Source organism: Lonchura striata, chromosome Z, assembly GCF_046129695.1.
Source record: "Lonchura striata isolate bLonStr1 chromosome Z, bLonStr1.mat, whole genome shotgun sequence".
In the NCBI taxonomy this organism is placed as follows: Eukaryota; Metazoa; Chordata; class Aves; order Passeriformes; family Estrildidae; genus Lonchura; species Lonchura striata.
In genome coordinates, this window is record NC_134642.1 from 62,087,460 (window position 1) to 62,101,569 (window position 14,110).

Genomic DNA, 14,110 nt, shown 5'->3' on the forward strand with positions numbered 1-14,110 from the left:
TGGCACCTCCCAGCTCTTGCAGAGAAAAGCTGGCAGCAGCTTCCTCGCAGGGGTGTGGGATGGGATGGGATTCCCCTTGTCTGGCTGCCCATGAAGGGGGCGTGAAGGCCAATGGACAAGCAGCTGGTTGCTGCAGCCAGGCGAGTGATAAATGGACAACTGGCTGAAGGGGTGTGCTGTGCCATGCAGGACAGTGGGGCTCCTGCGGGGATGAAGGAAGCAAGGAAAGAAAGGTCATGAGATTCATCATATTGGGCCTCTGCAAACCTCCACAAGCATGATAGTGGAAAAGAAATATGCAGGGATGCTTTTGTTTCTGCAGTTTGACACCACCAAGTAGGGACAGATCTCCCCCACCTCTAGACAAAGAGAGAAATGCCAAATCAAGAACCATGGGAAGAGACCAACTGACTGCCATGGGAGGTAGGACACAGGCCACTTTCTTCCAGCTACATGCAGCTTTCAGGGGCACACCTTCCTGCAATAACATGAAGAAACAGGCAGTTTTATAGAAACACAACACAGGTTTCTATTTTAATGAGAAAATAATTATATACTTGCATTGTAGGCCTCACAGTCACTATAAAACAGAAGCAGGATAACATTTAAGTGGTTAACATACAGAAAGCTAGGTATTGTTGAAAGTGGTTGATAAGTCATGACAAAGATGCTGCCTTTTGGTTGCCAAACATGTCAATACTACTCTAGTTTCCCTCAGAAATGTCAGTATAGAACAAGATGAAGTCTGAATCGGCAACTTTAAAAACAAATTGTTCAGAAAACCTGCACTGTAACCTCAAACCGATTATAATCACAAATGCTAATGCTTAACTATTTTTCAATACACAGTTTCATTAAAACCAGTCTTTGCCACGGGAAAGGATCTGAGCATTTCTTTTGTGGAGACAAATTAACTCTGCAATAGTGCTCTTTTGTTGCATTTGATATAGTCATATACAGATAGATATGTATTACTGCTGTATACTTATAAACACCTAAGCTTGGTAGCATGCAAATGAAATTACAGAGGCAAGTAAACTGCATCTCACTCTTGTTACCACAGCACTAAATGTACTGCTGACTATAAGTGTCCATAATTTCTGGAAGAGAAAAACTGCTGGGTGAAAAGTCCAACTGTCCTGGACTGAAATACTTTTCTTGCAGGGGCTGAAAGCAAATGCTTCTATCACGCAGAACAAAGCATGAAAAGATGTCTTATAATGGGTGATTATTGTCAGCAGCTCCCAGTGAGAAAGCTGGAGGGGAAAACAGGCTTATAGCCTAAAGAAAATAAAGATGCAAATTCCTGGGAAGGCAGTTCAGGGCTGACCCAACTTTTAGGAGCAAACATTGGGGGAAATGCTGATGAATGCCATTTAATGCAAGACCACCACACCACAGAGGCCATCTCCTATTCTCACAAAACTTCTTTTCCTGGTCTCTCTTAATCTCTCCCCAAAGGCCAGGAATCTTCTTGACACAGGTGTGTGGAGCTCACATCTGCAGCTACGTGACATATGGTCTCACTACTGCTGCACTGGTGCTGGTGCTTTTCTTACAGCTGAATGGTAACACCCCACCTTGATACAGGAATTATACTTGATTCACCTGTGATTACCATGCCTGAAAAACAGGTCCACTTTATTAGATACAAAATTCTTTCACAGGCATGGAATGTCCCCATGGTGCCTCCCCTAGAGATAAGCTTGCTGCCCTCATCACAGGGAACTCTCAGTTCAGCAGGTTTCCTTCAGTTCAGTAGCACTTACAGAGTAAAGGGGAAGAACTGAGTCAATGGGTAGATATAAATGTATTTACTACAGTTCCCTGAAAATAAGCCTGAAAATCCTAAGTGTCCATGGACAGAAATCACATGCTGGAGGAAATGAAGGATGGTGGTGGTAGTGAATAATTTGGTTGCAAGCTCTGTGTTTGTTTAAAAAAAGCACCAGAAATATGTTCACAGTATCTGTACTCATTTTAAATGAGCTCACTGTTTCAGGATAAAACAGCACAGCAGGTCATAAAACCAAGGAAAGGCTTAGGGAGGACACCGTATCCTGACTGATGACTTTTTAAAAGATACTGAAATAATAACTGATTATAGAAAAAAATATTTTTAAGAGAAAAAAAGTTTGGTGTCTTTTTTCCCATCACCTCCCAAACTTTTTAGTTTCTAGTCCAGAAATTATGGTTCCCAGTTGTAAAATATTCCTATTGTATTGCTTGGTGATAAGAAGGAGTAAATCTGCAGCCTCTATACTACATAGAAATACAAAGCACAAGAATAAATACCACATTTCTTTTCCTAATCGTCAGCTTACAAAACTGGTTAATACTTTGAAATTGTGACTCATGCAAATATCATGTTGGGTCAAATTTTAATATCACAAATACTGCATTAACTCAGTGCCTTATTTTTATATCCCCTTTCAGAAAAAAAAAAAAATAGCACTCACCCCTATAGCTGGTAAACAGCTGTGGAGAAAATAATCAGTGCACGCACTGCCATACACTTTATGGTATGCTAGCCTCATGCACTCCCCCACACACTCCCCCCCTCACACACACACACACCCACACTAATCCTTCACTGCTGCTGATCCCAAGCCTAAGCAATAACTAAAGGCTCTATGGTTTGCTTGTAGCACTGAAAACACTGGCTGAACGGCTAAAATAATATTTTCTTCCCTTGTCTGCTCTTCCTTGCTCATTCCTTCCAACTCATTATGCCCTTTAGCTTTTTTGTTGCCTGGAAACGTGAAGACTTCCACAAAGCACTCTACTTCAAAGGCTTTTTAAATTGTATAAATATAGTTGAAGACATAACTCTCTTTCTTCTTTATTTCATACCTCTTTCTAGGCCAGAGTCTGGCTTAGTTCATTTATTGCCTCATTTAAAAATTAAATGTCCTTTATTTGTATCCCTTTCCCACTACCTTTCTACTTCAAATTATCCATCTTCAAAGATTTTACACATATGCCATTCTTTCCCACCCCACCATCAAAAAATAGTTGTCATCCACTAAATACAGATTTTCTACTTAGAAACTTTGTTGCGTAAATATGCTCTGAGAACCTGGAGTTCAGGTGATATTGCAAGCATATAGGATCCTAAAGCTAAGGTAATCCATTTGGCTTAGCTCTCATCCCCATCTATTCCACTCCTAAATTGTGATGGCTTGTGTTTGCAACACAAGGACTGTTTGACTGAGTTTGCTGGATTGTACATTTGCAGTAACTGCCTCCCTGTTTGTTGGGTTTTTCTTGTTTTAAACAGATAAATTACTAGAAAGAGGAGCAGAATCCATCCCGTGCCCGCCCCCCCTCCCCCCACCCCCCCAAAACAACCAACCCAATCCCAAACCCAACCCTTCAGTCTCCTCAAAGAAACAGAACAGAGGGCAGTTATCCTTGTATTTTGTGGCTGGATAAGAGGATGCCGAATTAACGCTGACGGTCTTGTGCAGCGGCTGTGGGAGGCAAAGGAACTGCAGGAGGTTCTGGCGGGAGCTGCTGGGTGGACCATGGCCCTGGGGGTAAGCAGGGCTGGCAATGCAGTCAGTGAGAAATACAGGTGTGAGCCTTGGCTGCAGACTCCTCCACGAATGACTTCCTGACACACACCTGCAGCCTATCTGGTCCGTGGGCATAGTCACCCTCTTGTGCCCACCCCAAGGGCTCCCACCCCCTGCACCCTCTCCATTGCATGACTTCAGAGGGGAGATGGAGGGAAGAAGGGGCTGTTTTCTAGGTGTGTTTTTCCTGTAGTTTTAGGATTGCTGGATCATTTCTGTGTCTATGTGCATCGAGTTTGTTGTATATTTAATAAATATTGGACTAAAATGCTGCTGCTTTCATGGTGGGTTTTTATGTTTGCTTTTTTTTTTTCTTCTTTCTTCCTTTCTCTTTTTTTTTGGTTCCGGCACGCCTGGCTGCTGTCTTCACACTGCAGTGTGTTTACTCGTCCTCCTCTCGGTTGGCATAAATGCCAGCTTCCCAGCGCAATGCCAGAGCACTCTTCCTTCGGTTCACCCTGGTTGCCTCGAGCACCTGGTCAGAGAGAAAAGGAAAGCACAGGATGTCACTCAGCTGGACGTGCCCTCAGGGTGTCCCACACTGTGCACCCAGGTGGGCAGGGACCAGCCAGGCCAGCCCTCCCCAGGGGGCTTCAGTGCCACACCCTGTGCAGAAAGGGAAGACATGCGATGGAAGCACGCGCTGATGTGGAAGTGGGGGGGTGGCACACAGGAGCAAAGCCACACCACAGGAGGACAGAAGTAGTACAAGTTGTCCGGCAGCATCCAGCTCTCTGCAGGGAACCCCAGCTGACCTCTACCAGCCCAGCTGCACATGCCCTGTCCAGGTCTTTGCCCTCTCCCCAGGGCCCAAGTTTAGTTGAATTTCAAATTAAAACTGCACACCTTCAGTACCAGAAGCCAGCAACCTCCCTGCAGCTTTGTCCAGAGGCTGCTCTGGAGCTGCACATGGGGCCCAGGAAGTGGAGAGCTGCCTATTTCAGCACATCACCCGCTCAGGCAGGACTAGCCAGAGCCTGCCACCAGCCACTGACCCTGCCCCTTCCTGTCATCCTGGGGCTGCAGCTACGGCACACTGTGATCAAAGGGCTTCTGGAGTGGAAAATCACTCCACACACATGCAAAAGGAGATTTACATGAGGAAGGCCAACAAAGCCTGGTACACGATGGGCCCAAAACATTTAAATGTATTTCATATACACACATATCACACACCCAGGTATATGCACAGACTGTGTATCTCTTTGTACATATACACACACATTAACAATTAACTAAAAATCTAAGAAACAGTTTTGACATGAGTTTTGAGAAAGTCAAAAATAAGACAACACCAAAAGGCATTATTGTGATGTGTCTGAGGTACTCCTCAGCAAATAATGCATAGCTGTGGGTGTTTTCCACACAGCAGAGCGAGATATAAAGGGGTCTGGAGCCTTCTCCCAGAAGCACATGACAATGTTATTTTCTGACCAACACTGAATAACAGCTCCATGATGAAACCACACAGATGACAATGTCAATTGCCCTCAGTGTGTTTTAACCATCCCTCCCAAAGAAGCAAACTTTTGAAGCTTTTTATGTAATTTTAAAGAAATTCCAAAACAAATGACTTCACTGAAGCAATACTGGCCATCCCTCATCCCTAATGCTTCCTGCAAGCTGATCTGCACACTCCCTGACTGCAGGAGAGTAGATGACCTTTTGAGATAGTATGATGATATTTTATTCTTCTGTGAAGAAAGTCACATGCAGTGAGAATTTAAGCCTTGACTAGAACAAAAGTAAATAATTTAAGCATAAAGAAATTCTTCCTTCAGCCTGTCACAGGCTGTGGTTAGAAGAGTACATAGGTGCTAGGCTCCTGTACAGGCAGTATTAGAAAATCAGGTCTGAACTCCAGCTGAAATTACAGGCCACCATAACTTTGCTTATGGGAATGAGAATGCACTATTGCATTTATGCCAGTTATAACCTCTAGACCTTCATTCAGGAGCTGAAAATAGGAGCTGAAGATAGTTTTGCCCGTATTAGTATTTCTTTGGCCTCAGAGTTTCTTTTAGCTATGACTCTGAACAAGCCAAAGAATGAAAGACAAAATCTGGCCAACTGAGATGAATTTTAACAAAAGCTCCATATCATTCTCAGCACTGACCATGGCTACAAAGTTAGTCCAAGTCCACTAGAAGGATTTTGTTCTGAAATTTCGCTCAAAATCATGTTCCCTCTTTTTGCAAAACAACCACCAGAAGGAGGGATCAGGGCTGAGTGGTTTCTATTTTTACTAGCAGAGGGGCAAATGTGCTCATAAACCTACCAATTAGTTTTAAAAAACGTAAATAAAAGAAAAAATCAGTAGGAAAAAATAGGTCTGAGACATCAGCCTGTAAGCTGTGTACTGGAGTTATTCCCACTGCAGAATGCCTAAACCAAGAAAAGACACCCCAAACTGAACAATGGAGACGCAAAACTGGGAGTGGGTATCAGTGCATCATTCAAATTTCAAGCTAAAACTGCTACTACATTTTCAAATAAGGTCTGTGAAATTTGGCTTGCAAAAATATGCCAGCTGCAAATGAAATGTATTTTACATCATTTAGAACAGCAGCTTCTTTGCTGGACATCACAGTATTGTGAGAATCTCTGGTGATGGATTGCAACAGACAGGACACTTAAACTTTGAAGATTCCTGCTTTAGGTCAGTCAGCTTCTATTTGTCTTAAAAGATGGCAGTTTCTTCCATTTATACCTGGTCTTCAGGGTTTCTTCCATTTATACCTGGTCTGCACATGTACCCCAAAGTTTGTTGGCTTCTACAAATGCTGCTGGCTCTCCAAGCAAAACTCTATTCATATCAGAGGTACCATGAGGGACAGCATGTGGACTTAACACTTTGCAGGAAAGCAAGTCTGGCTCAGTATTAAGACTAAATGGTAGAGCATATAAACTAAAGAGACTTTTAAATAGTTATTCCAGAATTATTCTTCTAATCTCTTGAAAAGAGTGTTTGACCTAAAGCAACTTGTGTTTTTACCAGGCTGTGACAGTTTTAGACCTGCTAGAGGAAACAGTGGCATAATTATAACATGCAACTGGAATGACTGAGTGGGGAATTGGGACTCCTCAATGGAGCACTGAAATCATGACCCAGGAAACTTCTTGCCTAAAAATAGCCAACTATCTCAATTTGAAAATAAATTTGGTTGGTAACAGGGCTGACTCTAGACCCATAATAAATGCAGCACACCCAGGCTCTCCACAGCAACTCAAATATGCTATCTCAATAACTTTACAAGCACCTTCCTTTATAATGCCCTGCATCAGCTGAGTGTGTACAGGCAGGGCCAGGCTTGATGCTCAAGTGTCTGTCCTAAGGCAGCCACAGCCAGAACTTCAAACAGCAGGAAAATCATGAAGCAGAAACTTCACTTAAGCTTACACTTTTTCAGCCTTTTGTACACTATGTCCTAATGAAAAAGCCACACTAGGGAAAAAAGGCAACGTTACATAAAATGTCTGATTTGGCAGAGGGTATTTGAATACCAGTTGTAGTAGAAGAGGAAGAAATTGGAGAGCAGAAGTAGGTGTGAATAAAAAACAAAAGATATATAGGGCTCTAAGAATTGCAGAAGGTTCTTTCCTTGAAGATTTAATTTATTTTTTGAGGATTTTGGGGAAAAATAATTTGAAACAGCTGCCACTTTTAGGTGGTGTATGAATAATTTTTCTATCCCTCCTAGAGATGGAGAGTTTCTATCATCATACTGAGTTTCCCATGATCAGATTTAACACCACTGAAATAGTGGTGTTTTTTGAGTAGTCATAAAACTGACTGCCATGTAGTACATGACAACTTTTGTTGAACAGTAGTAGTAAAACTGATGTGGAAATGAAACAGTTTTTCTGAGGTTTAATAGTTAACTGATTCTTCCAATCTGAATCTGGAAGAACTATAAGAAGAAAAGAAAACAGAAAATACAAAGGTCTGCATGTCTAAATCTGTGAGTACAACGTGGTAAAGTTGCTGCAGAAAACACATTCATGGAGCACAGTGTGCATGAAGAGATAGAAGCACAAATGCAAGGAACAGGCTGGCTGCTCCTGCAGACATAAGCATTCCTGCTCAGGAATGATAAACTAAATGCTTTAAATAAAACTGGAACTACTGAGACAACATCTGTTTCTCCAGCATGAAGGTATTTTCTTTACTGTACCCACTTAATGCTGTTTACTGATATACCCAAACTGCTAGTAAACACAGTGAGGAGCTGGGTATCTGAGATTAAAATGTGTTTACCTGAAACAAGACAGTGGCAGTATTAAACTGCTGCTTCTCACTATTAAAACATGAACTATGTGCCCCATGCCATCAAATCCAGTATGTTCATCTTCTGTTATGTGACACAAAAACTTTCAGCAGTAGCCTTTAATGTTGCATAAATGTCACCTTACTGCAGTTACCTGCTTACAGCATGACTGTTGTTAAAGAAACTCAAGCTAATGTCCTGTACATTTGAATATATGTATAGCTGTAAGGCTAAAAGCAGAAGGTTTTGAGGATAAAAATATCCTATACAGGGGCATGCACATGGGTCTCCTTAAATAGCAGTGGGATGTGCTTTTAGTACAGGCTGCAGGAATCTGGGGGACATGCAACACATCACCCTAATGAAGCAGGATGCTATTGCTGTGCTTGGCTGGGATGCTGTTTTCTCCTTACCAGAGTGGAGCTTTCAGGATGACTGCATGGATGCCCCTGCTCCTAAGCCAGTGCAAGCACAGCTGGCACAGCTACTGTGCTGCCAACAATTAAAACTGAGCCACCTGCCTGCACCACAGTGTGTTCTGGAAGGCTCTCGTGAGCAGGAGACACAGGTCAGCTGGGGGGTTAGTAGAGAGTAGGGGTATATCATGCCTTGAGTCTTGCTGCTGCTTCTGAAACAACCTGCCTAGTTTCAGCTGAAGATTTCCAGTGAGAATCACATGGTTTCCTCAGTCTGAGGCTGGATGCTGGGGAATAGCCAGAGAACATTCCTTCAACTGCATGAGGAATTGCTGTGTTTTAAAGTCTTTTTTATTTCTAGGCCCTTTCCCATTCATACAGAATCTTTTCCAGCTCCTTACTCCTTGTATCATTATCGTAACACAAGGTAGACAGAAAACTCTTCCCAGCAGAAGACCATGGCCCAGGCCTGTAAAAACTACACCTGAACTTCTGCCTCTCACGTAACATCAAACGCTCTGATAACTACTTGCTGTTCACAAATCTTGACTTAGATTACATACACAATATATTGTGCATATATTATGGAGGAGAAAAGGCACAACCTCTGTTTAAAACCAGGACACTGAAAGCACATTGCTCTTACACTCATTTAACTATCCATAAATACACGAAGATAAATCACTGGCTTGTATCAGTGTGATAAAACCCACTTTAAATTATTGAGTGACTAGGAAATGGCATAGACTTGTCTTTGCTTTACTCTCAGGTCAGAACATGTTCATGTACTTGTCTTGAGGTAGCTGATGTATGGAATAGGAAAAGAATTGAAGGTTCAGGTTTATAAATAAGTGCTGATGAGTATCAGTCATTACCACAATCTACAGAGAAAATGACATGCATTTGAAATATACATGTGACTGAGCACCTCATTAACAAACACTGCAGAAGTGTAGTTAGTATCAACTACCTGCTCTTAAAATTACTTGCTTTGGTAAAGTCCAGCTTTGTGGGTATAAGGACTGTCCCAATTGCTACTTTTAGTGCTAAAATACCAAATGTCACAGTAAATACCCTTTACCTGGAAGATTTGGGTTTATTCCACCCTGAGACAAACACTGATGATAAGTTGTGGGACTGTGATCAATCAACACATCACAACAGACAGGGACAAGGAGAGGTTCACAATATGAAACAGACTGAGGCCATGCACTTGGATCTGACTGTTCCACATATGAAAGGATGGTGTGCAGTTTTTTTTATTTTACAAGATACTAGAGATTTTGATAGAATTAAATACATTGTAATCAGAGAAAAAGGAAAGCCACAGAAGTTTCATGCAGCATTTGAAGATGCTTGGATCCCAGGTTTACCTTTGCCAATTAAATGGTAAGAGGGACTAAGGGGAAGTTCTCATTTCTCACCTCAGGAATGCCCCAGCCCAAGGCAACAGCTCCCATCCCTTTAATTACGACCCCTCCCATGGCAGAAATTGTAACTAGAATCCAAGGGCTAGAAAACCAGCCAGACAAATAATTGCTGATGAAAGATATAAGGGAAAATCACACACACACACATTTTTTAAAATGAAATGGCACTGGCACACACTATGAAAATGACAACCGCAGCAACATGCATTTGGAATCATCATGCAAGAAGAAGCAAAAATAAACAAGCACTTGAAAAGTACCTCAGAAGTAACCTTGCTAGACAGTAATTTACAGGTGTACTGGTAGAAAGGGAAAAGACCAGCATTAGTACATTGAACAAGCATGTTATTACTAGGAAACAAGAACAAATTACAGAAATTCCAAGAACTGGCATATTCCACAGTATAAAACTTCAAGCAACTTAATGTTATAAAAAATAAAAAGTAAAGATTAGCCAGTCTTATTTTAATGACGTTGCTTGGCCAGTCTCAGTCTTGTTTACCATCAGTGCTTGACCCATTTCCTTGCTGCTGTTTTTTCTCTTTCACTCATCTGCTGAAACCTGTACTTCAACACATCCTCTGGAAGAAACTGACACCCTTCCTGAGTAGCACAGCTCTTCCAAGATGTTCTGGATTTGCCCTCTCTTTCTGAAAGGCATAACCCACAAGCCTTGACCAGAGACGCCACGTTATAGCCACTAAAGCCACTAAAGACATGAAAGAAGGTGGTGATGCCTGAAGGAGAGACTACAGAGGGTAAATGCCCTAATGAAACCACCCTCCTGTCTTTTGCTGTGTTTAATGCAGGGCAAAAGTGGATCTCTGTACATCAGTACTGTGGGTGTGCTCAGCACGAAAGGGAGTTCCCATGGACATGAAACTTTTCCATGGACATGAAATCTCTCCATTCAGGAGACCATGGCTGCTGTGCCAGGCACCCTGACCACTTCCAGTACTTGAGAAAGTGTCTGGTTCTCCTCACGCATAAAGAGCAATTCTGAACCACATTCAGCTCTCTTGACATAATACTCCAAGAAGCAGCTGCCTGTCTAGTTGTTAGTTATGCTCCTTCTCCTGCTGTATTTAATGCATTTTTAAAAATAGTGCAGTGATTGGCTATTTTGTTTCTTTAGTTACATAAACCCTTTTTCCTGAGAACACTGTTCAAAATGCTCTCTGCTGACAAATGAAAGCTATTTGATTTTTAAATAAATAGTTGCTTAGCCTGGACTGTAAAATATTCACTCAAACTGACAGTGGTACAAATGCAGCACTTCTTATTAAAATTGTCTTTCCCTTGTCAATGGCAGAGTTATTTACCAAAGAGAGTGGAAAAAGCCAGGGAAAAGAAACAAAACACTCCTGCTGATTTCAGGAAGTTCTCCTTGGGCTCTGCAGGACACAAACCTCTAATAGGATTTTGGGTGGGCAGCAGCAAAAAACTTGTTTGGCTTTACACAGTGGGCTTACAGAAGAGAAGAATGACAATGAACCTCAACACTGTGGGAATCTGGCGTGCACTGGGACTTTGCAAATTCACTGAAACCTTGAAAATTCATGCCAGAAAAAGATCTATCCCACAGGTTGTCTGAGTGGTACCAATGCTCTGGCAGTGCATCTTTGGGTCGTCGGTGCCTGGGCAGCTTTAGTGGCAGTGGAGAGCTGAGATGGCACCCAGAACACACCTCTGTGGTCAGATACTGCCCAGACCAGTGACCAGCACTCTGGACAGGACATCACTTCAAACTGCAGAGACCAGGCAACTGTGGCCAGTCTACCTTCCAGGGAGCAAGTGTGCAGCTCTGCAAGCACTTGAGGAACTGAGCACAGGTAAATAAATGAGCAGGACCTAAGATTCCAGCCACAAGCCACCACTTCACAGGCTAGGCAGACTACCTTCACTCTTAACAGGGGTAGAGAAAGAGCACAGGGTGAGTACAATCTGAGTGCCACCCAATTAGCAGAGCACCTGTTCTGAAGTTTCCAGCTACAAGGCTGATGGTCTCAGTGTGGGACTCTAGTGCTGGTTTACACAGTGGGCATTTTATACCCAACTCTTTTTAAAAATGTTCCTTTCAGCTTTTGCAAAGGTCATGAGAATTGCCCTGAAAGGCTCCGAGGACCTTCAGGGACAGATGCGCTGGGAAGATGGCAGAAAACAGCACTCACCAGAGCAGGTGGGACCACCCTGCTTTGGGGAGGGAGAGAAAACCAGAGAGTGGCTCCTTCCTAAGATGGGTCCCCAAGATGCCACTGCCAGAACAAGACATGCTCCTGTGCACCAGCTGGTTTTCTATCTGCTGTAGAAGTCTGATGGACAATGGAACCTTGTTTTTCAGTGGCCTCAGTAGAATAAGGGACCTTAAATTTTCTGGTGTGCACTGGAAACAAATCTATTTGCATTTTTAGTTAGCCCACAAAAGTTCAACAGGACCCCCCCACAGTCCATTCCTTCCGATTTTTACTGCCTTTTTTTATGGTGCAATATTCACAAGTAGTAATTAAAAGCTGCCATACTGGTGCAGTATTCATGTTACAAACCTTCATTTACATCTATACCCCTAATAAGAACCTGCCTTTAGTGAACATTACTAGAAAGCAGTTTGTTAGAGCATCCTTGGCATTGTCCAGACATCTTTGGGAAATGTCTGGAGGACTTTGGCTGCTTCAGCAAACACTGTGTCCATTTAAGGAGTCTGACACCAAACTTGTATCTTACTATCTTCTTCACTCATTGCACAGTAATAATGACTCTGAATAAGACACAGATCATGATCTCTTAGGAAGAAGAGATTTTCCTGAATTTTGATACTTCCATTTACAAAATCCCTTCTTATTAGTTTCTCTAATAAAAAACACCTTAATTCAGATAAACTCTACTACTGCTCGTGTGGAAGGAAGACAACAAATCTATCAACAACATGCTGGCTGTTGAAGGATCCAAGTTAACTTCTGAGACCCTCCCTGCTTAGTTCCACAACTGGTGGTTTCTGGGGAAGTTATCAACTTACAGTGAAGACTAATCACACTTAGATTGGACTTTGCAGGGTGGAGGGATGGTCTACAAACCACATGTATTCACAGGTGTGAATACATGCTTGATCCACACTTAAATAACCCATTGGAGGGTCTTGGTGATGTATGAATTAAAAGAATCTGCCAATTACAGGGCAGCTACACACTGCTCTTATTATTAGTTAACATAATTAATGATAAGTTAAACATCATATGAGTTTTCTTTAATATTTGCGGCGACACACTCTTCACTGGCCTGAATACTTCTATTTTGAACGCCTGTCCCTTGCAGTGTGTTAAAATCCTTACCCACTTGCAAGGTGACCTGATCAGATGCTGGTGAAATAATCTTTTTGAGTGCCTGTTGGTTCTTGCAAGTCATAGTCTCTTATCACAGGGCAAAAGGGAGAAGAAGAACCATGCTTACCGCACTGTCGTCCATCCTTTCTCGTCTCTTGGTTTTGTGTGTTTCATAATCCTCCATAAGGGTCTGCATCAGGTTCTTGGGTCGCTGGGCTCCTGCAGACTCCTCAGGTGGAGGCTCCAACTGGGAGGCAGGGCCTTCTGTGGTGGGGGATGGAGGAGGCTTGATCTTCTCTATCTTCCCTGCAATGACATGAAAAAGAATGACCCTTTCTAAGCTGAGGACTCACAAATTGTTTATCAAAGAAGACAGCTGGAAAAGCATTTTCACCAATTTTGAATGAAGAAACAGTTTGGAATGAAGTCTATGAAACAATCTGGTAAATCAGGATGGTCATGGACTTTAAACAGCATTCTCCCTCTTCCTGTAACCTACTATACCAAAACACTACAAAATCTTTTTACAAAACCACTGTTTACAAAAGTACCTGCTTGAAATACCCCGTTTCCTCCTACAGGATACATTTGTGCAATTTGGAAATATTTGTAAGATTCTGGAAAACCACAAGATGATTTTTTTTTCACTCAGACAATGCAACACAAAGGGGCCATGCATGAGACATCCAAAGAAGGCATCTTGTTAAACACAGCTGCCTTCTCTTTTTCCAGTGCTTTTTGTCTGCTTTGTAAGCAAGAAAGGCTTTGGGTCAGTCACCAGCCCTGCTCTTCCCTGCAGCAGTTTCCTGCAGGTTGCACAGAGTGCTCCTGTGTCGGAGTAGGATCAGGTCTCTGTTCTATAAACTCTTGGTTCACATAGGGCCTTTGAGTTCCCTCCTGGTTGAAGGAAAGCCAGAGAGAACTCATTTTGCTCTCTGGCTGAGCCCATTGCACTCCATGGAAGGTCACTGTTTTGAGCACAGTGACCCCAAAGGTAGGTAAAAGGCACACCAGGACAAGAGACAGCAGCTGTAAGCTGCAGGAGGGTTCACAGGTGGACAACTCATGCTTCTTTGGGAAGGACAGCCTGCCTTTCTCATC

General features: G+C 42.6%; 1 protein-coding gene across 3 annotated transcripts in view; it reads right to left on the minus strand.

Moving 5' to 3' along the window:
• Window positions 1–504: 504 nt before the first annotated feature.
• LOC144245852 (PALM2-AKAP2 fusion protein-like) overlaps window positions 505–14,110 on the minus strand; it is a 146,585-nt gene continuing 132,979 nt past the window's right edge. For 2 of the 3 annotated variants that reach the window (XM_031507511.2, XM_021525046.3), the window contains 3 exons: window positions 13,137–13,315; window positions 9,953–9,991; window positions 505–4,053 (listed from right to left, as the gene is read on the minus strand). In XM_031507511.2, coding sequence (XP_031363371.2) covers window positions 3,961–4,053; window positions 9,953–9,991; window positions 13,137–13,315 — 311 coding nt within the window. In that variant the 3' untranslated portion in view covers window positions 505–3,960. The remainder of the gene's footprint in view (window positions 4,054–9,952; window positions 9,992–13,136; window positions 13,316–14,110) is intronic. The other variant, XM_077790219.1, reaches the window with a different exon arrangement.